Source organism: Charadrius vociferus, unplaced genomic scaffold (genome assembly GCF_000708025.1).
Source record: "Charadrius vociferus isolate BGI_N301 unplaced genomic scaffold, ASM70802v2 scaffold90, whole genome shotgun sequence".
Classification (NCBI taxonomy): Eukaryota; Metazoa; Chordata; class Aves; order Charadriiformes; family Charadriidae; genus Charadrius; species Charadrius vociferus.
The window spans coordinates 12,079,913-12,105,411 of record NW_009647222.1 but is presented as its reverse complement, the minus strand read 5'-3'; the positions used below and the strand labels follow the sequence as shown (position 1 = coordinate 12,105,411).

Here is a 25,499-nt window from a genome sequence, read left to right as displayed (position 1 = left end):
AGGGCCCGGCCCGTTCGGCAGCCAGGCCCCGGTGTAGGGGCGGCGCGGGAGAGCCCGGCTCCCCGGGAACAGTTCCCGCTGGGAGATAACATTGTCACTAGTGAAGGGGCGTGGGGTGAATGGCTCTTTAATGTCTCTTCAGCAGGCAGCCTGTCCGGGACCTGAAAATGTTTGGTTTTTTCTCTGTTCTCCTTCCCAGCCAGGAAGACGGGTGGCGGCCGCCCTGCTCGGGGCGGGACCCAGCCTGGCTCATCCGTCGCTGCGGAGGCAGAGCACAGGGCCTCTCCGACAGGAGACAGCGAGCAGGAGAAGCCTTGCTGCAGAGGTGGGAGCGCACTGCCCGACCCCCCCGCTTTGCTCCGAGCGGGAAAGGTCTCAAATCTGCACTTCTCACCCCCAGGGTGACCCATCTGCTGAGCGGAGGGACACTCCCCTTCAAACTGCAGAAGCAAATGTGAGAAGAGTCTAGGTGAGAGAGAGAGCATGAGCCTTCTGAGAGAAGCCTGCCGACCAGGACGACTGCTTAACGGGAGACACTCATCTAGATCTAGAGCCAAAGCTTGATTTTTTTTTTTTTTTTTTTTTTTTTTAATTCTACTCAGGGGCTTGAATATAAAGTCTCTTCTTTGTTTAATAGAAGGTAGTGGCCACGGATTGCTTTTTCTGAGGAACCTGTGGGTTGAGGTTGGAGCTACAAGATGCAGCCTTGAAGGGGACTGGGGAGAGTATTCCTGGGAAGTTCAGAGCTGTGCAAGGGCACTGTTTTTGGACGTGCACAAAAGAGCTTTAACAAGTCTAGGGAATTTAGGGTGAACCTTTGTTTCCTCTCACATGTAGGCACTTCCAATATGAGGTTGCACTTGAGCAAGGTGGTGTTGGGATCACAGCTTTGGACTTAGAGGACTGTAGAGCCATGGGAACTAGCAGTTACTCAACTCCCCTTGAAAAATGAGGAGGAGGTAGGAAGCTCACAAGATGTGTGAGAGATGGGGTACCACAGTTTCTTTCTGAATTTGCCCTCGGAACCCCAAATAGATATCTTCATATCTCAGTGATGTTAGAAATGGTCTCTGCCTATGGAGAGAGGTTGATCATGTGGCTTTCCTTCACACTTAATCCAGACTTGCTTGCTGTCCTGTTGGTGTTTTCTCATGCTCATTGTTCACAACAGCTGGGATAACAAAACTTGAGGAACACGTCTTTCAGAGGAAATGGGCACACCCCTGGTGCATGGGGTTGTGTGCATGAGAAATATGTATAGTAGGTACAAGTCTTTATTCTCAGGCTTTCTTGAAGGTGACACCCTTTATCCTATATGCCCCCATCCCTCCAGTAGTTTTGTGGGGGTTTTCTTGGTTTTTTGTTTTGTTTTGTTTTTTTTTTTTTTAAGGTTTTGCTTTACTTCCTCATGCAGTCCTCAACTTGAGCTCAGTCCCAACAAACTGAGAGTCTCAGTCCCATTTTACTGTAAGGAGTTACCTCCTCCAAGTATATTAACGCTGAATATCTTGCTGGTCACAGGGGAAAGTGGGTGCTGGCTGTCACAGCAAGGACACTGGAACATTCAATCCTATGTAGTGGGGGTTGAGTATTTCCTTACAATACCAATTTTGCTTTCAGTAGGGAGATAAATCACTGAAGCTATATTTATTTCTTTCAGGATTATGTCAACTTGCAGTGTCTTATTTCCCAAAACGCTGTGTTAGCCTCTCCTCGTGTATTTCCACAAAATCTTGGTGTTCCTATTTTTAGGCTCTGTTGGAAAGTGTTGCACTAAGTTTAGATTGTGCTTAACTAAGCTGATACTTTTGATGGTATATGTGTGGCCCTCCATAACTTTTCTTAAAGGACAACTTAAAAGGAATCATCATCATTTATATACTAATAGAGTCTTACTGTGTTATCCTTCCCCACTATGAATATTAATCTAACAAAGCTGTATAGGGAGCTACAGTTTGGAAGGAAGATAAAAACAGTTCAGGGCAGGGGGTAACCTTGGCCATAGCATGCTTATTTATTGTGGCTATACCAGAAGGGAGATTTAATGAAGTCAGGCCTCTGGTCTGGTTTCCCCATTTTGGCAAGGAATAACTGTAATCCAGAACTGATGTTCACTTCAGTGAACACTTCAGTGTTTGGATCTCCTGTGTTACTTCCTCCAGTAAGTCCCTATAACTGTGCTGTGAGAAGAGTAACAAGCTTGCTTTGCCTTCCTTTAATTTCTAAGCTGTTTTATGTATAGAATGTTAGAATGGCATCATGAATGATGATATGATAAGCTTTGTACTCTGCTTAGGGAAGAGGAGAAGAAACAGGAATGAGGGCAATTAAGTGGAAAACCGGATATGACCATAGATTTAATTTTTTTTTTTTTTTTTTTTCCTTCACGCTGAGCATGGTGAGGCACTGGAACAGGTTGCCCAGAGAAGTTGCGGATGCCCCATCCCTGGAAGTGTTTAAGGCCAGGCTGGATGGGGCTTTGAGCAACCTGGTCTAGTGGGAGGTGTCCCTGCCTATGGCAGGGGGGTTGGAACTAGATGGTCTTCAAGATCCATTCCAACTTAAACCATTCTATGATTAATTGGGGAGGGAAGGAAAGGAGAACTAATGACAATGTAGTTCTGCTTTCTCTGTCAGGATTGTTTGTTCTGTTACACAGCAAAGAGATTTTTGGTGTAAAAAATTACATTTGCTGCACGGCTGCAACCAGACATGGAGATGGCCATAAATGCTTGGGCAACTTGCTTTTATTTTATTCTATCATTCACTCTTACTGTGTGATCCACTTAGCTGGACTTCTAACAACTGAGTAACTCTAGACAGCTGAGGTGCTGAAACGAGAATCCCCCGCAGCCGCCAACAGTGATACTGCCAGTCACCGGTGCTGTACAGGTCTTGTGTGACCACTAGAGGACAGTGGTACATACCGGTTAATCAGTGCCTTGTTGCAGCATTCCTGTCTGAAGCTGTTAAATTCTCACCTAATTTGAGATTCTTCTTTATTAAATGCTGTCTAATTCAGAGCTGGCTGCCTGCCGTATTCAAGTAAGGAGTACTTGGTCTAAATTTTTTTTTTTTTTAAGTGTTGGTTTCTCAGCTTTGTTAAATCATACATCAATAGATGCCTCTTTGAAATTCATCTTGTGTTCGTAAAGCCTTTTTTACCTAAGGAAGGGGTTTGATTTGCTTGTCTCCTCTCTTTCTGCTGACACACCATGTTCAAACATTCCCTACAACCGTTCAGAAAATGTGCTCGCTTTCACATCTATGACCACCTTGGCTGTTATCGTACAGCCACAGGGACTCCACACAAGCTGTTGTTAAAAAGCAGAGCTTGGGGCCAGCTATATGACCCATACCTAGAGGGTAGCCTGAGTGCTGCAGTGACCTCAGTTTCTTCAGAGCAGAGAGAGCATAGTAATACCAGCACAATCCCCCTGGCCTGAAGGGAGAAGTTGATGGCACAAGTCAAGGTTTAATTCAATCAAGCGATCTTTGGGAGAGGTAATAAGGGTAAAAGTTCCAAATGGCCATGCATGGTGAAATTGCATTCCTGAGCTAATTTGTTACACTGAACCCAAGTTAAGTGACCTCAAAGGAAAAGGAGGGAGGCAGCCAACAGGTGACCTAAACATGCCTTCAGGGCAATAACGTGAAGGAACTGGAGGGAGAGAGTTGTTCAGCTGGGGATTAACTAGCAAGTAAGAAAGTTCTGCTGTTTCATCTCTTACCTGAGCAATTAGGCCACAGATCGCTTTTCTGAAGGAGGTGAGTGCATTCCTGGTCCTGAAGTGTATTTAAATTTATATTACACCAAACAGTGCAAAATAACTTGGCATTTGCCAGGCTATGAACTCAGTGGCTCTTACCCTCCTATTAGAGAGCATTCCTTCCCATAGAGAATCAAGCTGTGAATATTTTAATAGGTCATCGTCATCAACAGTGGATACTGCAGGAAAATCTTGGCAGGAAAAAGAAACAAGGGTTTAATTGGAGAGGATTAAAGGTGTGTCAATGTTGGTTTTATCTGACACCCTTTCAAATCAAAGTCTGCGTCTGTTTCTAGGCAGTATGTTTCTTGTATAGTTTCTCTAGTTTATCAGTGACTCAGAAATACATGAGTCTCCTGTGGAGTATTAAGAGGGGCTTAACCTATGCATTGTAAAGACTTGTGCTAATGAGGTTTGAAGCAAAGAAAATCAGATTACTTATCTGTGTCACTACTTTGCCACTGACCCTGACAATTTAATGGTGATTTATTATTTCTGGCATGCCTTCCAGGCCTGTTAGCAGAATGCTTCGAGTAGAACTGCCCTGAAGTTTTTAGGAGTCCCTAGAGAACTGCACTGAGAGCCATTTCCCCACATCCATATCATCTATCAGTCACAGCATGGAGAAACACTCTTATAGCACTGCTATCTAACCTGCACCTTTCTTCTACTGCGATTATTTCCTTAGTATGGCATGCAAATCTGTGTGCTTTACCTTTTACCATGACACGTGGGCCATCCGCACACACGTCCTGCAGCATTCTGGGCTTGACTTGGCAGGTTTCTGCTGAGCGTGCTGGTTCAGTGTTTGCTTCGTAATCAAGCATGTGTGGGTAGCCGTGTTCTTTTCAGAAGAGCTATGCATGTGCTTAAAGTAAGTGTGTGTTTAAGTACCTTGCAGCTTCCAGCCAAAATGGCAAACGCTTGGGCAGAATTCAGTTCCAAACAAGCTGTTCTAAAAGACTTCTTCAGTACGTACCAGCCTGCCAGATATTTGACTTGTTACAGGGACATGGTGATGCTTCAAATATTTTCAAGGAGAAGAGAAAAAGCCAGTGTTAGCACTGGTGATGATTTGAGTCACTTGAGGTCACAAATTTGCCTGTAATGGTTATGAAGGGATTAGTGCCCTAGACTTTTATCTCCTCAAGAGATCCTTCATCCTATTGTTGGTATGCTAGAGAAAAATGAGTTGCCATTCATGCTTCATATGTCTGCTTGGAGGGGGGGCAGACACCTTGTCATAGTTGTCATATCGGGCATCTTGCTAAGATGGCGTATAGGGCCAAACCAATTAGCTTACTTTGTGTAAACCAATGTCTGTCTTGACTGTGGTTTTATCCCAGAATTGCTTCTGTGCATTTACTATCTGACATAAAGATGCATTTCCTTTAATTGCAGACAAGCTTTTTGGAAGTACCAGAAGCTTTGTGAGAGAGTGCATCTTGGGACTTGTCTGCTTGGTGGTTTAGACTAAAGGTGTGAAGCACACGCATAAACTAAAAGCTTATACATCTGCCATTAGACTTCTTTCTTCAGAAAGAAAATGGCTTTACTTTGTTATATAGCAAACTTCTGAATGGGAGCATTCACTCTGAAATCTGTACGCTTGCTAACTTCACACCTTGAGTTAGTGACCTTAACTCTCCCAAGTGCTGCTGTGTAGACAAACTCTCAGGGCAAATGATGTTCCCGGTGAAATAAAACTTGGTACAGCTGATACCAGTGACTTGTAAGCTGGGAGTAAAATGGAAGGCATCATAAATTCATCTGTGCCTTGCAGGCAGGATCATATGCTTTTCAACTGGCATAGCCAAAAATCTGCTTGTACATAGATATCATTCCTTCCCAGTGGTAGTCACTGAACAGATTCTGTTCTACATACCAATGGTCTGTAAGAGAGCAGGTGTTTCTATATCTAACGTACTTCAGCTCTGAACCCAGGGCTGTTATTTTGACTTGGAATCAGGACACATTCATTCCAAAGTCTATGATCTTCACTGCCATAAATACTCCTTTTTTTGTTGTTCTTAGTTATTTGCTTTATTTTAAAGAAAAGATCACCATGAGGGTCTTCTGTATTTGATTCAAGTGACTTTCTGTACTCTACCTTTGTGGAGTTAATTATTTTCCCTTTTAAAAAAAGATTGATTTTAAAAAACTGCATACAATGCAATTTGGTCCTTTCCAACCTAAACCATTCTATGATTGGGACACATTCACGTTCTCATTCACACAGGTGGGTGTCTTGGTGTCGCTACTGACTACCTACAGAGAAGGTATGTTTAGGTATGTTTGGGGGTCTTATCTGGTAAACCTAAAATGGGAGGTTCAAAAAGCAGACTTCTTAGTTGAGTTTGTGTGTAATTTGAAAAATCCCAGTTTTAATATACAGGGAGAAATAGGTAGCATGTACATGCCTTATATCTAACTGAAAAATCTGAAAAGCACTTCAGTTAATTAAATTCTCTCAAGCATCCCTGTGAGGTAGGGAAAATACACGATATCCAAGGGTTACATCACTTTTGGAAAAAAATGTAGTTGCCTGAGGTATTCACAAGTTGGATTTATTTATTAAACCAGTACCTAGCGCCATTTGCGTTAAGTTTTAAGAACTCCCTGTACTACTGGAATGCCAAGAATGGCATTGGAAAGGCTGGTGGTGAAGGCATGATGGGGTAATGGAGATTATTCCCAAAATTAAGTTTCAGGGTTTAACAGGCTAAGACTTTCTAAACTGTGTGTATGTTATGAAGCCTCTGTAACCTCTGAGGATCTTGGGGCTCCCTGTTCTTCTGGAACATTAGATGACAAGTAGTCACAGCTCTGCTTCACCTTGCCCCTAATTCACCTTAGCAGCATATGTCTCTAAGGATTCAGTTTCACCACATAGGGTGAGCAGAAATAGCAGCTTACTGTCATTGAAAGGGGGAAATACAGGTCCCTCATCTCAGCCCTCCCTTTCTCCTGACTGTGCAGTTTTGCGTCTTACCTTGTACTACTATTAGCAGTTGTCAGATTCCTCTGCAAACCAATTTAGTTCCCTAAAACCAGAACGCAGGGGTGGGGGGGAAGAGAGGAGGAGGTGGTTCTTTTATTTGTTACCACATTAGTAACTACTGTGATGCAGTAAGAGTGAAACCATAGACTAAGGTGTTTGATGTTGGCTACCAGCTGCCCATTGTCTGAGGATGTTTCAGACTAGCTCTAGTCCTAGCCTGTAGACAGAATGGCCATTAGTTGGGCATTCAGGTTGGAGTGTATTTGCTGTGCCTCTGGAGCACATCTTTCAGTTTAGTTTCATCTGACACTGACAGGTTTGTGTAATTTAAGACTGCTCCACAATGCAAACCAAGTGGGGTAAGGGAGGACAGTCAGGCAACTTGCTCCCAAAGAAAACCCCTGAGCTGAGCTAAAACATAAATAGAGACATGGCCTTAGTGAACCAAATCAGCCCCGCAGGGGAAGGGTATGGCTGCAAAGCTGGAAGAGTGGGAAGGACCGACTGTCCTTTGGCAGGATGTATGTCTGCTCAGCTGTGAGCACACACAGCCTAACGGCTGAGATACTGCCCAAATCAGAGTTCCTAGTGCTCACCTTCCTAACAGCTTAATGCCACCTCTGCTTCACTTAAGAAAGGTGACAGGCGACAGGCTTGCAGCAGAAAACTGTATGTCATGAAAAGTGTGAGGCCTTTTATCTAGAAGCTTGAGTTTTCTTGCTAACTGCAAGGTGAATGTGTTTATTAGAGAAAATGGTGCAGGTGAGAGAAGATAACCAATTTGCAAACAAACCATCACATTTCATTCATGAATTTGTGCATCCCCAAAAACTGCACCTGGTTAGCTGTGTTTGATCTGATCATACATACCAAAATCAGTCCTAAAAGCATATTTGCCACACCATGCTTTTTGAAAAAACTCGGTGTCTTACTCTCAGATAAAGTGGTACCAGTGAAGGATAAGCTCACAAATGTAAATCAATGGCCAAGATTTTAAACAAGTCATCTTTTAAGCACCAAAGCTGATGAAGCATGGCTTCCTGCATTTCATATCTCATAACTGATAGCTACACCTTTGTAATGGGTGTCTAAAATCTTTCAGACAGATAGACAATAGCTTTCCCATGTGCAGATTCTCTGATTTGTAAAAATATATGGGTATCCTCCATGAGGATAAAGCAGAGTCTCTCTCTTCTGCCTATTTTCATAGAAGCTATAGGGCCTAAGCTATTTTGAAGGTACCTCCTCCTCTGTCCTGTGTGGCTTGAATGGGCCGACACTCTATCTAGGCAGAGGGTGATTACATCAGCCTCATTTCCATAGGTAGCCAGATAAGAACAGGGAGCCAGGGTTAAGCTCCCAAAATTCTATTAAGAGGTGAACCAGAAGCAAAGAAAAAGGCATAGTAAATCATTGCAACACTGACCTTTCTGGTACCTGCCTCCTGAGCGGGGTCCCAAACCCTTTCATGGCTCCGTTTGTGGGACGAGATAGGCAGTGCAGAGCTGGATTGGGATTCTGCACAGCAGATAAGGAGTTGTTTCTTGGGAATTGCTTAGGGAGCTTAGGCCTAGGTTGAGCAAAGGGTCTTCCAGATCACAGCCATATACTTTTTACCTAAATTCTTTTATGGATCAAGTTCCAAATTAATAGGTGAAATTTATAGTTAGGCTCCCTGGCTGCAATTTCTAAACCTGTCTAAGGAATTTGGAAATTTAACTGGGACATGGGAAACCAAATTGATTTGGGGGAAAAAGTTTACTAATCAAGGTTTGCAGTAGTCAGTTTTCCATTGGATTTTAATTTGCATAGCCAGATGTCCCACATCAGTTTAATCTTTTTGCAAGTATGTTCCCAGTACACATTTTGGAGCTGAAAGATTTTTGTATTTTCTTGTAGGTAGCTTAAAGATGGATACTCCCAAAGAAGTTCGGCCTACAGGAGAGTTCACATGTCAGCTATGTGGCCTAACAGCTCCATACACGTACTATGGTCAGAAGCCACCAAACACACACTCTATTGTGTAAGTACAGTCTTTCATATTACAGACTTTGTTTATGCCATGAGCATTAGAAGCCTTGTAGTGTGGAACAGCGTGCACTGCATAAACCCAATGACATGCCACATTGCCCCTGAATATGAGGCTTGGTACTTAAAGTGACCTTCTTTTTACAAAGGGAAGAAACGTTAGAAATTGTCAGCATTGATAGCAAAGACAAAAATCAACTTTCCCATCCTGCTTCAATACCATGCCAAGATTTGTAGTTAACCTCTTTCCTAGCCCCACTGACCACCCTACTATTTACATATACCATTATTTTCTTACTAGAATACTGTTGACTGTCAGTCTAGCATTTCTGGGAATAGCCCTTTCCTCACAGCTGTGTCAGCTGGGCAACATGTAAATACAGCATGAATTAAATATATATGATAAAAACACTTTTTAAGAGTTGTTTGACATGACGTGGAGTTTTGAACAGCAATGCTTTTTTGAATGAATTAGACAATTCTATGGCAGGTTGTATGGCATTGAAGTGTGTGGAAATTTAGTACACGTTTACATTTTAGGAGACGGAAGCTTTTTCCATCTCTGCTAAGTAGGGATAGTTTGACTAGAAACTATAGAGTTTACAACTTTGTCTGCAGACATTAAACTCCCCGTAAAACAAAGCACTTAGCTTTAAATGTACAAGTAGCTCCGTTGAGGCCATCCTGGTCAACAAACCCATCAGGCAAACATGGTCAGGAACTCACTGGAACTGGAAGTCAGGCGTGTACTCAGCATTTCATGCTACTAAGACTGGTCAGTTTCTCATTAAATGGAAGCAGCTAATGATTGCCAACTGCTTGGGCTGTTTTCCTTGAGCACCTGTATTTTTATCATTCCAAATCCCACTGGTTTTCCCTCTTCTACACAGCAGAACAGTGGCCCACCTTTGGTCAGGCCCATTTGTAAAGAGTCTGAACCAAAGCTGAACATGTATCTTAACTTTAGGTTTTCCAAGCTCGGTGTTAACATCTCCGCTTTATTTGGATTGCTGAGATTCAAAAAGCAAAAGAATAATGCTGAAGCATAACACTTCTGTATGTGCATATAAGAGTAGCTTTACTCACTGTCTTTATTGGCTTACTTTCTGGTCTACGCACATGTCCTAAATGTATCGCTGCAGGAAACATATGCCAGACATGAAGGCTTGTGTAATGGCCAGGTCTCTGCACTGATGATGACTACATTAAGACTGTGAATCTTGAAAGGGGAGCTTTGCAAAGGTAATCCAGTATTTGTACACCAGGAGACTTGTTGACGAGGTGATCTGCCATGTTAAGACGCCTGATCTTTCCTAACAGTGGAAGACTTGAGCCATACCATTTTCTGTTTGAGTAGAGTGGAAAAGGAAAAAGGAATACACTTTCAGATGTGTGAAATACACTCATGTATGCGTGTGTATGTAGACAAGGCGAAGGCAGTATGAGTTAACAGAATACCTTTTAAATATGTATTGTATTCCATTATTACTACAGAATCCAAGTTTGATTTAAGTCCAAGAATAAGCCAGCCTTGCAGGGTGCCCTGTGTGGACAGACACCCAACTGACTTCTGTAATATTTTGCCTGGAGCTCCCAGGAAGAATAAGGCCTTAGTCTTTCCCAAGCAGGTTGCCAAATTATTAATAAATGCACTCCTTTAATACCCTGAAGCGAACAGTACAGTCTGTGACATAAAGTAAGCATATTTCAGGTCATTGTAATGCTCTGTGCTAGCAGCTCCTGCTTGCAAGAGGTGGGAACCTTAGCTTTACAGCAGTGACATAACCTTTTTATTTTATGCTCACATGTATGCAGCTTTGGAAGAGAATTTCTAATTAAAAGCTTTGCAATTGAAATGATAACTTGAGAAGGTACTAAAGTCAGCCATGCTAAGGAGGGCCTGTTATAAAAAGGGAAGGCAAAAAAATACTTTAAGGTAGACAGCTGGGAAAAACCTAGTAAGATAATGTTGAGAGGATCACCAATTGCCCTAATTTTGGAAGACAGATAGAAAGTGCAGTATAGGACTGAAGGCAGCCACAGTGTTGGTTTTGAAGAGGAAGGGAGCTGCATAGCTGCTACTTTGCCTCATGTACAACACCAGGCCGTGCAAATCAAGTAGAAAGGGCTGATACCTTTTCACGCTCTGTAATTTCCCCATTTCAACTCTCCCCTACTGTGAAATCTACCCTTAAAAGCCTGAAATTATTCTCTTGTAGGCTTTTGGAAGAAAGCTATGTCATGAAGGATCCTTTCACCCCTGACAAGGACAAATTCCTCATCCTTGGGTCTCATTGCAGTTTGTGTAGCAGATCAGTGTGCGTTGGTACCGTAAGTAACAAGCAAAAGAAGCTTCTTCGATCATTTCTTTTTGTTACAGTCCTGGTGACCTGTTAGAGAAAGACCAAACAGCAAAAACCCAAACAGCCTGTTTTTAAGGCAAGCTAATTTTATGTTCTTGTTGATTCCCCCAGATAAAGCTCTTTGTATTAAATGAAAATGATCAGCAACTTCAAGTGTTCTGTTTACAGATAAGCACGTTCCAGCCTCACAAACACAATGAGTGCTTTTTCCCACTTTCTCAGCATGTGAAAATGCAAGGGAAATCACATATCACTTCAAGACCTTTAAGGTTGGGTCAATTGTAATATGCCAACAGTAGATTTTTTTAAATTTTTTTTTCTGTAAAGGGGGTATAAACATCCATGGTTTGCATCCACAGCACAGGGCTACCATCCTAGTTGCAAAAGCTAAGTGAGAAAGAAAGCAAGCAGGGAGGGGAGTTGTGTAATGCTGTGATAGCTCTCTGAAGAAGAACAAATTTGAGTAGCAGCTGGCAGGCAACCTTAAGCTATGAAATCTGAGTGCAGTCCAAAAAGGTGGTGTAAAATTACAGTTGCTTTAATTCCTTCTCCTCAGTGCAGAACTGGTCCCTTTGTTTGCTGTGAGTTCAAAGCAAAAATGAAGACAAGTTATTACACAGTTGTCAGTGTCTGGAGGCTGTACTGTGCCGCTTTGAGGCAGTAGAATGAGTTGAGAAAACTTAGGTTCCACTCCTTTCCCTTGGCAAGCCACTTCTGTGGTTGAAAGAGACTTGGGACTCATGCAGTAGTCAGGACTCAACCATGACTCAACCCATGAGGAGACGTCACCTGATTATTTACATGGACAATGGCATGTATTTGTTGCACCAGACACCAGTGCCCTTATAGCAGCCGGATCCCAGCCTTCTCTTTCAAAGTGGTCATTTGCTATCCTAGAGTAACATGCTTAAATTTAGAGTGCAGCTAATAGCATGTGTGAGAGCACACCTTGGTCTTAAGTTTCATCTTTAGCAATTTCCAAATTCAACCTTTTCAGCCCATTCTCTCATTACAGTGGTTAGGGGCCAGCTCCAGTGACATGATCCTTACTGAAGCTCCTCCTAAACATGAGGAGGGACTTCTTTACTTTGAGGGTGGCAGAGCACTGGAAAGGGCTGCCCAGAGAGGTTGTGGAGTCTCCCATTTTGGAGACATTAAAAACCTGTCTGGACGCCGTCTTGTGCAGCCTGCTGTAGGTGACCCTGCTCTGGCAGGGGGGTTGGACTAGATGATCTCCAGAGGTTCCTTCCAACCCTGACCATCTGACCGATCAGATTCTGTGATTCTGTTGAAGTAGCTAGTAGCAGGAGTTTTAAAACAGATGGACCTGTTAAAGACTTTATGAAGATGTAGATTTTTTTTTTTTCATGATGTTTAGTGGCCAGTTATAGTTCTGGTGAAAGACTTTATGAAGATGTAGATTTTTTTATTTTTTTTAATGATGTTGGTGGCCAGTTATAGTGCTGGTGGGACAAAGTAACACCTCTGGCCTCCTCAGAGCATGAGGTGAGATAATCGGAGAGACTGAGACAACTCGTATGCCAATGCCAGACAGTTTCTGCGTGGGGACTTGAGGAAATTCCCTTGAGCAAAACAAAGGGTCAAATTACACTGACAAAATGTAGAGGCTTGGACAGACACATCCAAAAGGAAATCAGCACCCTTGGACAAGTTTAGCTGCTATTCTGACTTGCAGGGAGTTCACACCAAGGATGAATTTGTCCACTGTCCTAAGAGGAGCGTGCAGTTACACCTTTCTCCTGATTGGGTTTATTTCCTGTTTCTGAAGTTTCTTCTGTCATTTAAATGAAAGAAAATCACCAAAAGGTCAGACTAGAGAAGGCAGCTGAGATTATTTTTTTTTCTTTTCTGGAACTACCTGAGGACTACCTGAGAGTCAGATGAAGTACCAGTGCTCTCTGGTTACGTCTTTGATAGCTGAGCTAAAGTTTCCAGAGCCAAGTAGCTTGAGGCAAAGCTCACATGTGAGCAAGATCTCCGTAGTGACAATGTCCTCATCTTGGTTGGCAGTTGACTCACTCCCACACGCAGCCAGAGGAAGAGGCAAGTGCAGCTAGTCAGGTAGTTTGGGCTTATGAGCTTGATTCCTGCCCTGACATGTCAGGTTTATCCTTCCTTTTTAACAGCAGAGGATTAGCAACTCAGACACATTTTGGGCAAACTTGAGCACAGTTAGCTATTTTCATTCCCAAATGAAGTGTCTTGAATTTATGAAGGATTCAATGGACATTTCCAAGTCTGCCAGTTAAATCTGTCACAAATACAGAGTTTCAGCCTCTCAGTATCTTTCCACACAATGTGCGTTTCTGAATGACGGTGGGGCTTTTTCTTTTAAAAGATTTAATAATTGTTCAGCTAATCTAGGGCATAACAATGTAAGAAGATATTAGCAGTGAGCTAGCAGAAGCCTCTTCTAATCTTTTTGACATTCCTGCCTATTTTGGCTATTGTGGAAATATGTCAATCATTTACTTATTGTTATCTGAGTCTTCAAGATTCCCCTGATGGTATCACTCAAAGCAAAACCTTGATTGTAAATAATTGAGAATAAATTTCTTACCAAACTGGCCAGGCCAGATAGTGAATCACACATATGACTATGGTTTCAAAATGTATTTAGCAATACTGCTTAAGTAACGTTGAAAGAGATCTGCAGAAATGATAATTAGTGCTTTAAACACCCACACCACAAAGTAGGTAAACACATACTATTCCTCTTTCATGTAGGGTAAATTAAAAGACCAGAGAAGTAAAAACTTATGCAAGGCAGCAGAGAGAGCCAAAGTTAGGATAATATCTCTGTGGATTGGTTTTGGTTCCTGCTTGTGCTTGACCCAAGTAGATCAACTCAGCTCTACACTGAGTGTTTCCATAATGTTATAACATAAGAATTGAAGCTGAAGAAAATCATGCTTTCTTGGGCCTCTTGGCAAAGAAGCTGGACCAATTTGATTGAAAGTTTTCAGTGACAGGTTGCTTTCATTTTGATGTCAATTCAAAATAGTACTAGACTAATCTGTGGCAAAATTAAGACTTTTCTGACCTTAGATTTGGCAAAGGGCTTGGATTTAATTTGCCAGCTTTTGTATGTAAGGAGGCTTAGATACAGAGCAGATTTTAGGCTTTTCATGAGACAACCCGTGCTAGCTGAAGGGTCTTGCAGTTGCTGCTACAATGAAAGTCAAGTAACTACAGTTGCTGTGCCAATGAAAGTCAAGACTTAGCAACCGCTCTGTATAATGCTTATAAACTCACTTCTTAAAATTTTCTCTTAAGTCTCACTTGGTTAATTTATTCCAGTCACCCTACTGAAACAATCTTTAGCACAGTGTGTTGGTAAGCACCATTATTTCCAGTTCAACTAGAAATAACTCTAATGATTATCAGTAACGTCTTAAAACATGTCAAAATCCCACAGAAACGAAGGTAATAAAAATGCTTTTAAAAAGTCTTTAGGAAGGTTTAGTGCCCTTCTTCCTGTTTCCCTTTCTGAAAAGGGGAGAGGAAATGATATAATCTGACCATATTAGTCATTTAAAAGTTATTTCTTTTTAATTGCAACACTTACTAAACATAGGAGGAAAAAAAAAAAAAAAGACGTGGCTTTTGGAACAGAAAGGAGGAAAGGGAGCAAGTTTCATCCCTTATTGCACACCTCAGCAGAAGGTGACTAAACACTGACCTTGGACGTGGTTGTAGGTATTAAGTGATAAACGTAATACTACAGCTACTTTCCACTCAATGTCCAGTCATGCGAGGTCAATCCTGGACATGGTTAGGTGGAACTTTTCCTTTACATAGAGTTTCCTTTACAAGTATGGTAAAGATAATATCCCTGTATGTATTACTTTCAGATACGATCTGTGTGAAAAGAGAAATAAACACTGGCAGTATGCTTTGGCAGCTCAGTTTTGCCTAAATTTTACTATAAAGTTTGAAATTGAAATGCCTGCCCTCTCCCCACCCCCCGCCTTGGTCATGGAAAGAGTAGAACATGGTACAGAATTATCCAGTTCATTCTAGAACCCTCTCAGGATAATGGTCAAGGAAGGGCTTGACTGTACCTAATAAGTGTAATTTGTTAAAGCAACAGCTAGGCTGAATAATCCCATGACTGAGAGAGGAGGTCTAAGGGTACACGGAACCAGCGCCCAGATGCGCAATGGTTCATGTTCATGATTTGCGTAAGCCCCACGGGCCAAAATCAGTAAAAGTTGGCAACTCATTTCAGCTGAAAGAATGTAAATTGAGCACCTGTGTATCTGTAAGGAGCTACATCTTAAAGTCAGAGTTCCCCATCTGCACAACAGGGGAAAAGCCTCTGCCCTCTTTTACCATTGTCCAGTAGCAGCCTGTGGTGCAGCGTCCATCGCTGTGGAGCCATGAACTTAACCTGGAGGTGGGGGATGGGCTGTGTGCCATTTTGCAATACCAACAAGAGTAACAGGGCCAAGTTAAACTCTAATCTTCCCTTTTTAATTGGCAGCTTAAAGTATTAAGGATACTAAAAGACAAAAAACAATAGGCTCTGCAGGTTGTGCAACTGAAATCCAGTTTCAGGGCTTTTCAGAGACCAAGGCTTCACACTAGCTCTGAATGCGAAGAGGCCTGGCAGTCGGTGCAGAAAAGGACAAAAGATGAAGAGAAGTTGTTCCTCGGGCTTGAAATTCACATGGAGGCAGGCTGATTGTGATTTTTGATATAATCATCTGCTGCTAAAGTCCAGATAGTGACATGGGAAACAAAAGCAAGAAGAGAAACGTAGAAATATCCAAGCCAAAGCCCCCACAGAAAGGCCAGCCACAAATGACCATGGCAAGAGGAAAATTTTGCTATTTAGGTAAAACGCATGGAATCCATTACTCCCAAGAAGATGTCCTGATCCGTCTGAACTGATGTCTTTATTCATGCTTAAATCCCCAAGAATAATCCATCAGCAATACAAGCTCCAGCTTACCCATAAAATCCTATTTGGAATTTAGTGGTCAGCATGCCAGGAGAACCATGGGCTTCAGTCTCACTGCAGGGCAAAGGAATAATACATTAATAAGCTTCTCTTCCAGTTGTCCAAACTCTCTACTGCAAATAGATTAAAATATTCCATCAGTTTTGCTTCTTCCTAATCAATAACTAACATCTGGTTAGCGCTAAGTGGGTGAAAAATAAATATTGGGTTTGTAACACTTGCTAAGCAAATCAACCGTGAACAAAACATGTCAGATCATAGTGTCATTCCATTTCAAGGGCAGGGGAAGTACCTTCTCTGTGCACAGCAGCTTTTATACTTTGCCATCAAGAATTCAGAGAGGAGACATCAGCTCAACCTTTAGTACCATGTATGTTTTTAATCAGCGAGTACATTTATTCAAGGTAAAGGTGGTTAAATAGATGAAATCTTTTAGAGGAAAACTTTGCTATTTAGGTAAAACCCATGGAATCCATTACACCCAGAAAGACATTGTGATCTATCTGTGCTGATGCCTTTATTCATGTTTAACTCTCCAAGAATAATCCATCAGCAACAGCAGCTCCAGCTTACCCATTAAATCCTGTTTGGAATTTAGTGATCACGCCAGGAGAACCATGAATGATGCTTGAAGGACAAGCCAGTTGTAGGGGAATGTGTTACTGTTCTCTGTAACAGTGATCTGATGAAGGTCACGCCTTTAAAAGGAGCAACACGATAGTTGATTTGGTTAGTGATTGTTACAGACCCAGTTTTTATTTTTCATCCCATTAGCTCTAACCAGATGTTAGAATTATTGAATAGGAAGAAGCCAAATTGCTGGAATATTTCAACTTAAAAGAAGAATGTAATTTAGAAGAATTCTAAATATAAATGTGGTTTAATGAGACTGGAACTTAAGCAGTTCCATTTTGTGTATCCTGCTAATAATATTGGTGTTTTGGTTTTTTTTTTACAGGAATGTAGTCTGTTCTACTCCAAAAGGTTCTGCCTCCCCTGTGTGAATGAAAACCTAAAGGCCTTTCCTTTGGAAATACAAGAAGATATGGATAAAAGGAAGCCCCAACAAAAATCCTTCCCCTGTAAAAAAGGCGATACAAGAATGTAAATACCGAAGGACCAAGAGAGACAGTTCTTTGGCTGGGATTTCTCCTCACTCCTTTTGGAGACTATCATATTGCTCCTTTTAAAGAGGTGACCTTCATCAGCTCACTACTACAGAACACAGTAACACATTTCCTGACAATTGGCTTGGCTTCAAACGTCATCATGCAGCGATTGCTGTGCCAGCAGTACAGCCTTAAGGTGTTGAAGAGCCAGAAAGAAAGACAGACAAGCCTGCTGTCACCATGTAGAATGCACGTTGTAAAAAACTGAACAGTGTAATACATATGAGCCGTATCCGAATTTTCACCTTTGTTATTTTAATGTTTTGTGTTGTTCTTGACACTCCTACAGTGTCATGAAAATCCGAGAAAGATTTATCTGTCTTAATTTAGTATACATCCAAGAAAGTTAGTATGCAGCAATTGTTAACCTGACAGTGCTGTCCTGATAAGATTACAGTAGGCAAGGAATTCAAAGCTTTACTTTTAAGTCTAAAATAAAACTGTTACGAGAAAATGTCGCAGATGTCCACAGAAATACCTAGATTCTTCAAGATTATAATCCCAATACTATCACAGTGTTAAGAGTTCCGAAGGTAGGTGCTCTTATAATAAAATACCAATACACTAAAAATAAATTAAAAAAAAAATTATACTTACAAGTCACTTGCATTTGCAGTCACTTTCCACTCAGTCTTCCAGTCACTGTCAATACAACAGTAGGAGAGGTTAAAGACCCTTAATATGTCTAGTTTGTGCGTTACAAATAAAAATTACTTCCTTTTCATTTTCACATCAGTTAATCTGGAAATAGAATAGTTCAGTTAATAAGCCCAATTCTTTTCTTGAACTGGGCAATTTAACTACAGCTAGAACAGGGATTTCAGAAACATAGTTTCAGTCAAAAAAGGGTAAAAAATAATTAGGGAAACAGGATGGGTTTTAGTTCAAAAATTAGCCTCTCAGTTATCTGTGTTGACTTTGTCTTAGTTACAAGGAAGATTTAGGTGGCATTTATAATAAAACCATTTAGTCACACACCTTAAGGATATGTCTAGAATGCTCCCTAATCACCAAATCATGTTATTTATTTAAGCTTTTGTTGGTCGTTGGTTCAGAACCTGTTAATACCTGGGTTAACATCTCTTTTCTCAACTCTTCCATCTGTATTGTATGTCAGCATCAAAACCTGATCATTTTAGTAGAATGAACCATGTGTCTGTTAAAAGAAATCAGTGTGATTCCAATGAGTTATTTTTAGTTCTTTAGGACATTTGAGCATCCTAAAATCTTTCTTTTCTTTTTTTTCTGAACCTAGTATATTGGTGTCCCCTGTTGGGGACTGGAATTCATTGCAGTTACTAGAATCATAGGATGGTTTAGGTTGGAAGGGACCTTGAAGATCATCTAGTTCCAGGCTCCCTGCTATGGGCAGGGACACCTTCCGCTAGACAGGTTGCTCAGAGCCCCATCGGCAAACTTGCTGAGGGTGCACTTGATTCCAGTGTCTGTGTCACCAACAGTGTTGGACAGCACCGGTCCCAGTACTGACCCCTGAGGAACACCACTCGTAACTGGTCTCCACTTGGATATTGAGCTGTTGACTGCACCTCTTTGAGTGTGACCGTCTAGCCAGTTCCTTACCCACAGAGTGGTCCATCTGTTGAATCCGTGTCTCTCCAATTTAGAGATCAGGATATTGCGCGGGTCAGCGTCAAACGCTTTGCACAAGTCCAGGTAGATGATAATGGACCTATCATTACCTTTTTCAAGCTTTAGACGCTTTAAGACGTAAAATACATCCACATCTTTAATTGCCAAAAAACAAAAAGAAAAGATGCATGTTGGAAGCCAACATTTTAGATTCCTTTCTGTAGTAGCGAGAAACTAAGCTTTCAAAGAAATGCATATGAAACTTATTTACAATGGGCGGTATTAAATTGCAGTTTCATGTTAGACACCCACCTACCCATCCACTTTAAAAGTTGTAGTGTGTCTCCTCTGTACAAATAACAGGCATATCCTATGCTATGAAACAGAACTCTAACAACGGTAAGAGATGCTAGAAAGAGAATCACAGCACTTTTCCATCTTAAAATTGTAGTCATTAATAAGCAAGCTGAACAAAAGCAACATCATTATGCGAGATCACATTCTATGTTTATACCAGCAAACATCTTTCTAAAACATTTTATCTCACATTGTTTGCAACAGGTTGTATCTTAACTCTTAGCTTGAAAGTAGGTTTTAGAAGCCTCGTTATTGCAGTTCCTCTCTAAATGAGAATGTGCCTTTGGGCTGTATGGCACACAGGCCTGTCTTGGGACTGGGAGATGCACCCACCAGCGTGCTGGGAAGGATCTAGTGTCTCTGAGCTGTTTTCCCCTCCGTTCAACCTCCTCTTGCCCTTAAGAAAAACACAGTTAACAGATTTATTCGTAATCGTTATCTTTGCCATCCTGCGATGCTAGAAGAATCATTTAAAGCCCTCAGCAATGACCCTACCCTTTAAGTACTTATTGAGTTGAACCAGAGGGGGAGTAGGCTCAGTATTAAGAGAGAGCAGAATCTGTAACTACAGGATTTTTAATTTGGCCCAGTACAGCTCATTTATTTAGCTAGAGTGCAACAGAAAAAGCCAAGTAAGGATACCTGTGTTTCCCAGTTACCTCGTCACACGTACCTTTTAAGTGAAGGAAAGCACACTTCCAGTGAGTACCACAATGTGGTTCCGTAGCCCAGGGTCATCAGGTGTGTTCTGTCACCTCTGCTCCATGCTTTAGGGAAAGTTAGCAGTTTGGTATTTCCTGGGATGACGAAGGATTATTATCTGTGCCCGGCTGTTAAAACCTGTGTATGCCACATTCTCATATTCCCATTGAACATGGGGATTATGGTCTCTCTCTCATAATGTTTTGGTGTATATGTGATTTCACAGACCAAATGCCATCATGCCCAAACCTACCAGCCATGAGATCTACTCTCCAAGATACGCAAAGCCTTTACAGTTTGGTTTCATTAGGTTCCACAAGTACTTTCTGTGGCTCAAAATCAGGCCCTCAATGCTCCTGAGCACAGCTGAGGAAGAAGTATGATTCTTTACCCTTTGTTGTAATTTTTCTTCAGCACTCTTTTACCGGCTTAATAAATCCCCAGGTTCTTGAAGGAAAACAATTCCCTGTGACATGTCCTCCCAACTGATTTGATTGAAGCCATGCTAATCAAATTAGATAGCATGCTCACTTCACGTAAAAGTGCATTCAATGCTTGTTGAATTCAGCAAATGTCTCAAGCTGGTCATACAGTCAATGAGAGTGGATGGACACAGCAGGACAGCGGGTCAGCAGACAAACTGATAAAATACATATATAAAAATATATGTGCAATGTATATATGTATGTTACACATACATTCCCAATTTAAAAGGTGTGTCTAACAGTTAATCAGCACTTTAAAGATGCTTTAAATACCATTCAATCTTAAAAAAGATCCTTGCAATACACACATCTTATTATGTAGTAAACATACTTAATATAATTTGTTAACAGATATTTGATGCTAACCCAAAAAATCTGGGCACCAGTCCCACCAAAGTTGCTTATCCACTCCTGTGCACTACTAAAATCAGCACGATTGCTCCCCGGTATAAAGTTAAGCAGCTAAATGTTTTCTGAAGCAGGGCTTTGTATACCAAATTAAGGCAAATCAGGTTAGGGCAAAATCATTCAAGGTCTTAATTACAGTGGAGCAGCACAAAACACACGTTTGTGCACTGGTACTATCGTGGAAGGAGCAACAGGCATCACCGTTCCCAGATGTGCCACCACCACGCGGTGCCCAGGTCCTGATTCTTCAAGTGTTTATGCAAGCTATCAGTTGAGACCGTGAGCAGTTGTACAAGAGCACAGAACAGAACTACTTTCGTGGACATAAAAGTTATTCATGCGTGCACGGTCACTGAATGAGGGACACAGTTAAGACTTGGCAGCTGCTTTGGGTAACGTACTAGAGGCAGCCAGCAGAGGGTAACAAGTATGTTTGTCTCAAAACCATGACATTACCGTGAATTACTTTCCTGGAAACAAAAGATCAGCACGAGTCATTAAATTCACTTTTAAAAATACTTTATTTTTTTTTAAACCATTAAGGCAAAAACATATTTCCAATTAACTGTATTTACATTCAATCTTAAAGGATGACTTTTCTTTCTTTTTAAAGCACATAGGTTCCTACCAGTCTCTATACAAACAGTATGAATTCAACCTCTTATTTTTAAAGGAGATGATAGAAAAAAAATCAGAACGTAAAAAAGAAGAAAAATGTTTAGTTCAAGTTTTTTTCATCCTAGATCAGTAGGCTGGTAACATTTGAGAATGCATCATCATATTTAGCTATATGTAATTTTTACATTCACAAGTCCAAGAGACTGTCTTTCCTATAAATCCCTGTGAGACCAGGGTTTCCATTCTTTCTTGAAAATGACATTTGCATTGTTCTGACAGAAAGAAACTTGGGAATTTGGCTTAAATTAGTGGTATTTTACTGGGAAACAAGCATTCCAAGAGAATTAGGTTTGACTACTCCCTGCAAGAAATGTCTGCTCTTGTAAGTTCCATTATTTACTGTAGTAAAACGTACCCAAAGATTCCTAAAAACATAGGTGACTGGGAATAATATTTTTTTTCCCCTCTTTAATATTGATATCTTGATTTAATTAAGCACTTGTTAGCTCTAGTGATTAGGGTTTGGCAACATTAACAAAAATGTGCTTTTTTGTGTCATATCAGATAACAGACAATTTAAGATGTGATAAAGGGGTTTAACATCATGATGTAATTAAACTGTTGTGTTACGTTCCTAAAGCAAATTCAGAGCAATTGTTGTAAAAGCTGTGAAATAGCAGGAGCAATATGAAATGCAGCTCATCCGAGAAGCTGATAAAACAGACTTTGTCAAACAGTGAAGAGGGTTTTTTTTTTTTTTGTTAAAATCCGTACTACTAAAACCTTGATTAGATTTGTTATTATTCAAGAAATAACCAAAGTCATAAATGTTCTTCCACTTCTGAAACCAGAGAAAAGTATTTGTGGCTACTGAGATGGAGCCATAGCTTCACATATCCAACTATCCCGCAGGATCCATTTGCCAGGGGAGAGGGATGAACGATTTGATCAGAAGCAGCTCCCTCCCGCTATCTGCACAAAAGCCACCAGCAAAAGAGCCATAGGAATCTGCTCGGTAACCGTCTGCCAAACAGTGCTAATGGTGAGCACCATAGGTACCTCGGTGTCTGAATACGCACACGGCACCGCCAACAACTCTGTTACTAACAGGAGGGCAAAGGCACTGTGTCTCCCCGAAGGCAACCCTGTGCTACCATGTGGCAAAATATACCTGGAGGATCTGAATGTGCCAGAGGTAACGAAGTGAGGATTTTAACATCACTCTACATGGTTGTTTGCATATGAATCATGCGCCAGAAGATTTGCTAACCTTCTTACAGTTCCCGTTGGCACGTCACAAACAGATTTTGAATGATTATACTGCCCTCCTACGCAGTAGGAGTAGAACATACTACTTGCATGTTGCCAGTATTTTGGTTGGTTAGTATTTTTCCACCAATGGTTTTTTTTCTTTCAAGAATGCCGTGAAACTTCTTGCATTGATCGTAAGGCTGGTGTCTTTTCCACAATAGGAATTACTGTACCTGCATATCCAACCTGAGAAAATATACCAAAATACTTAAAACAACTCTAAGTATCTTATGCCTGATCTTGCAGTCCTTATTTAAGGCCCGTCCTGTAATCAGATTAATCTCTTTTGTGTATGCAGCCTATCCCCTGGGCAGAGGCAACTCATCTGAAATTGAGGTCCTTGCAATAGGATATCTGTTTTGAAACATCCTTGTGATAGATTAACACAATAAAAAAGAGTTCAAGAAAAAAAAAAACCCAACCAAAAGAGCTTCAGAAGCCAAAAAATATTTAAAAAACCTGTAAGCACATTACAGAACACAAAAGAGGAAAAACCTTTGCCCTAGGATGGGTTTAGTTAACAATGAATTTGTATCACATATTTACAGTGTAAAGTGACATATCTGTTAGTACCTTTTACAGGTTTTTTTTCATCGCTGCCTATGAAATTGAGACAAGAAGTAGCTGTAGGCTACCCCAAGAAAGTCCAGGAGAGATTTTACGAATATGACACAACCATCTTAGTAGACAATATACCTGTATGGAGACATTGATCAAGTGAAAATTCAATTTGCAGCAATTTTGGGCAATAAAATTGTATGTATTCCAAATAAAACGCAGTAAGTATCAATCATTGCCGGAACATTTGTAATGCCGTGCTTGTACTAGAGGCTATATTTTAACTACAGCAAAATAAAAGGTAACTTTGTTCCTATATCAGGATTTTTTAGCAGGAATGCTGTAGGCACAGATTGTCGCACCTGAATCACAGGACACAGAATCCCCATGAACAGATTCTGAATTCATCTCTACTTAAAACCATAAAGGGAACACTCCGATAGAAAAGCCAATAAAGGCATTTCAACATTTTGTTTTGCGCTGCCAAATTACATGTTTTAAAATAAATTTATAAAAACTGTAGATTGACCTCAGTGCAAGCAGCAGGAAGTAATCCTGAATACACATTGTTATTTCTAGGAAGCCACAACTCAGTTCCTCAGAAAACATCAGTAACAGAGTACTAATAGAGTGTAGCTCTTTTTAGCTCTCTTTTCAGATTTAAGGAAAATGAATAACCATGCTGTAAAACAAAGATGAACTTAGTTCTATAAGCGGTCTTTCATATTGGCGAATTTGAATTAAAATGTTAGAAATATTAACTCGATTTTGGGATTACAGCTCTTCCTCACCTAGACTTACTTTTATTGTAATTAAATAAAAGGAAGTCTATGTTCTATGTGAAAATATATTTTAAAATTGTATTACAGTTGTCAATACCAAACACTGATAAGTTGCAGAATTTGTGATACTTCTTCACAAATTACACAGTAATAAAGACCAGACGGGAATAAATAGCAGTTTGTCTTTGACTTCAGGCCCATCATCCTTACCCCATAAAAGTAAATTTTTCCTCACTGTACAAAAGGGTTCACAAGATAAAGTATGTAACAAATATTTAAATTAAATAATTTACATATTTTTCTTAAAGCACCTCTGTAATATAATTTAGTGAAAGTTTATACTTTGCAATTATATATTCTTGTATTTTACAAATTGAAACATGAAGAAATGCTATTACATTAAATTAAAAAAAACCCCACAATACATAACAATATCAATAATCTTAGATCAAACCCACATATAATTTACATCTCTAGTAAAAGAAGGGTAATAAAGCTGATTAAACCTAGATAAAAAAAAAATTATATGCAACTGATTATCAAGAAAGCACTCAAGATACAAGAAAGCACCAGATACCACACTACACCTTACATTTCAACATTTAGTAAAAGATTAGGGTTTTCAGGGAAGGACCATTATTTGTAAGACCTTATGCTTAAGCAGTATCCCAACAGCTGCAAATGCATTTGTTAAATGTAGTTGCAGATTTTCAGCTAATTTAACAGGGATGCTTTTAAGGAGAGACAGAGCTGAAATTGTTCCTCTTCAGACACAGTACAGGCAGCTACAGTGTAACCTTCTCCAACTCCTTTGTCTGAGATGGTGCATTAAGTTGTCCAGGCTTCCCATTAGAAATAAGGAGGAAATTCAAATTTAATAGTAGGTGACCCAGCTCCCCGAGTTTTAGCAGTTTGAATAAACAAACAAATGTTTAGATGCTTATTATAAGCTCTTTGATTTGCAAACTTGTGCTAGCTCTCTCATGAGAACAGACTTAGTGCAAGTGCTGGTATTTCCTAAATCTGTGCGGGCCAGATAAAATGCAAAAATATGCTCTTTGGCAACACTTCAGCTTTCTAGCAGCTGGCTAAAACCAAAGCACAAGGGCACATGGAAAAGGCAATTAAATAAGAAAAGATGATTTCTTTAAATGCAAAGAAAGATTCCATTTCTGTAAGTGGAAATCATTCCTATCGATTGTCTGTCAACTTGTGTTTAAAATAAAAGTGGGATTTTGAAATTTACAAAGGTACAAAGTAACTGTTGTTTTTTTTCAATGGCAGTTGTGTGCTGTTACATTGAAGACAGTATACCTTTAAAGAAAATATTTAAGAAGGAGATATAAGCGAACATCAGATTTCCCTAATGC

At 40.5% G+C, this 25,499-nt stretch overlaps 1 protein-coding gene across 1 annotated transcript; it reads left to right on the top strand.

Moving 5' to 3' along the window:
- The first annotated feature begins 8,681 nt into the window (after positions 1-8,681).
- CDPF1 (cysteine-rich, DPF motif domain containing 1) lies at positions 8,682-22,685 on the top strand. The gene is made up of 4 exons (XM_009879787.1): positions 8,682-8,794; positions 11,019-11,130; positions 17,108-17,253; positions 22,391-22,685. The coding sequence occupies exons 1-4, from the start codon at positions 8,682-8,684 to the stop codon at positions 22,683-22,685; spliced, it is 666 nt and encodes a 221-aa protein (XP_009878089.1).
- The last annotated feature ends 2,814 nt before the right edge of the window (positions 22,686-25,499 follow it).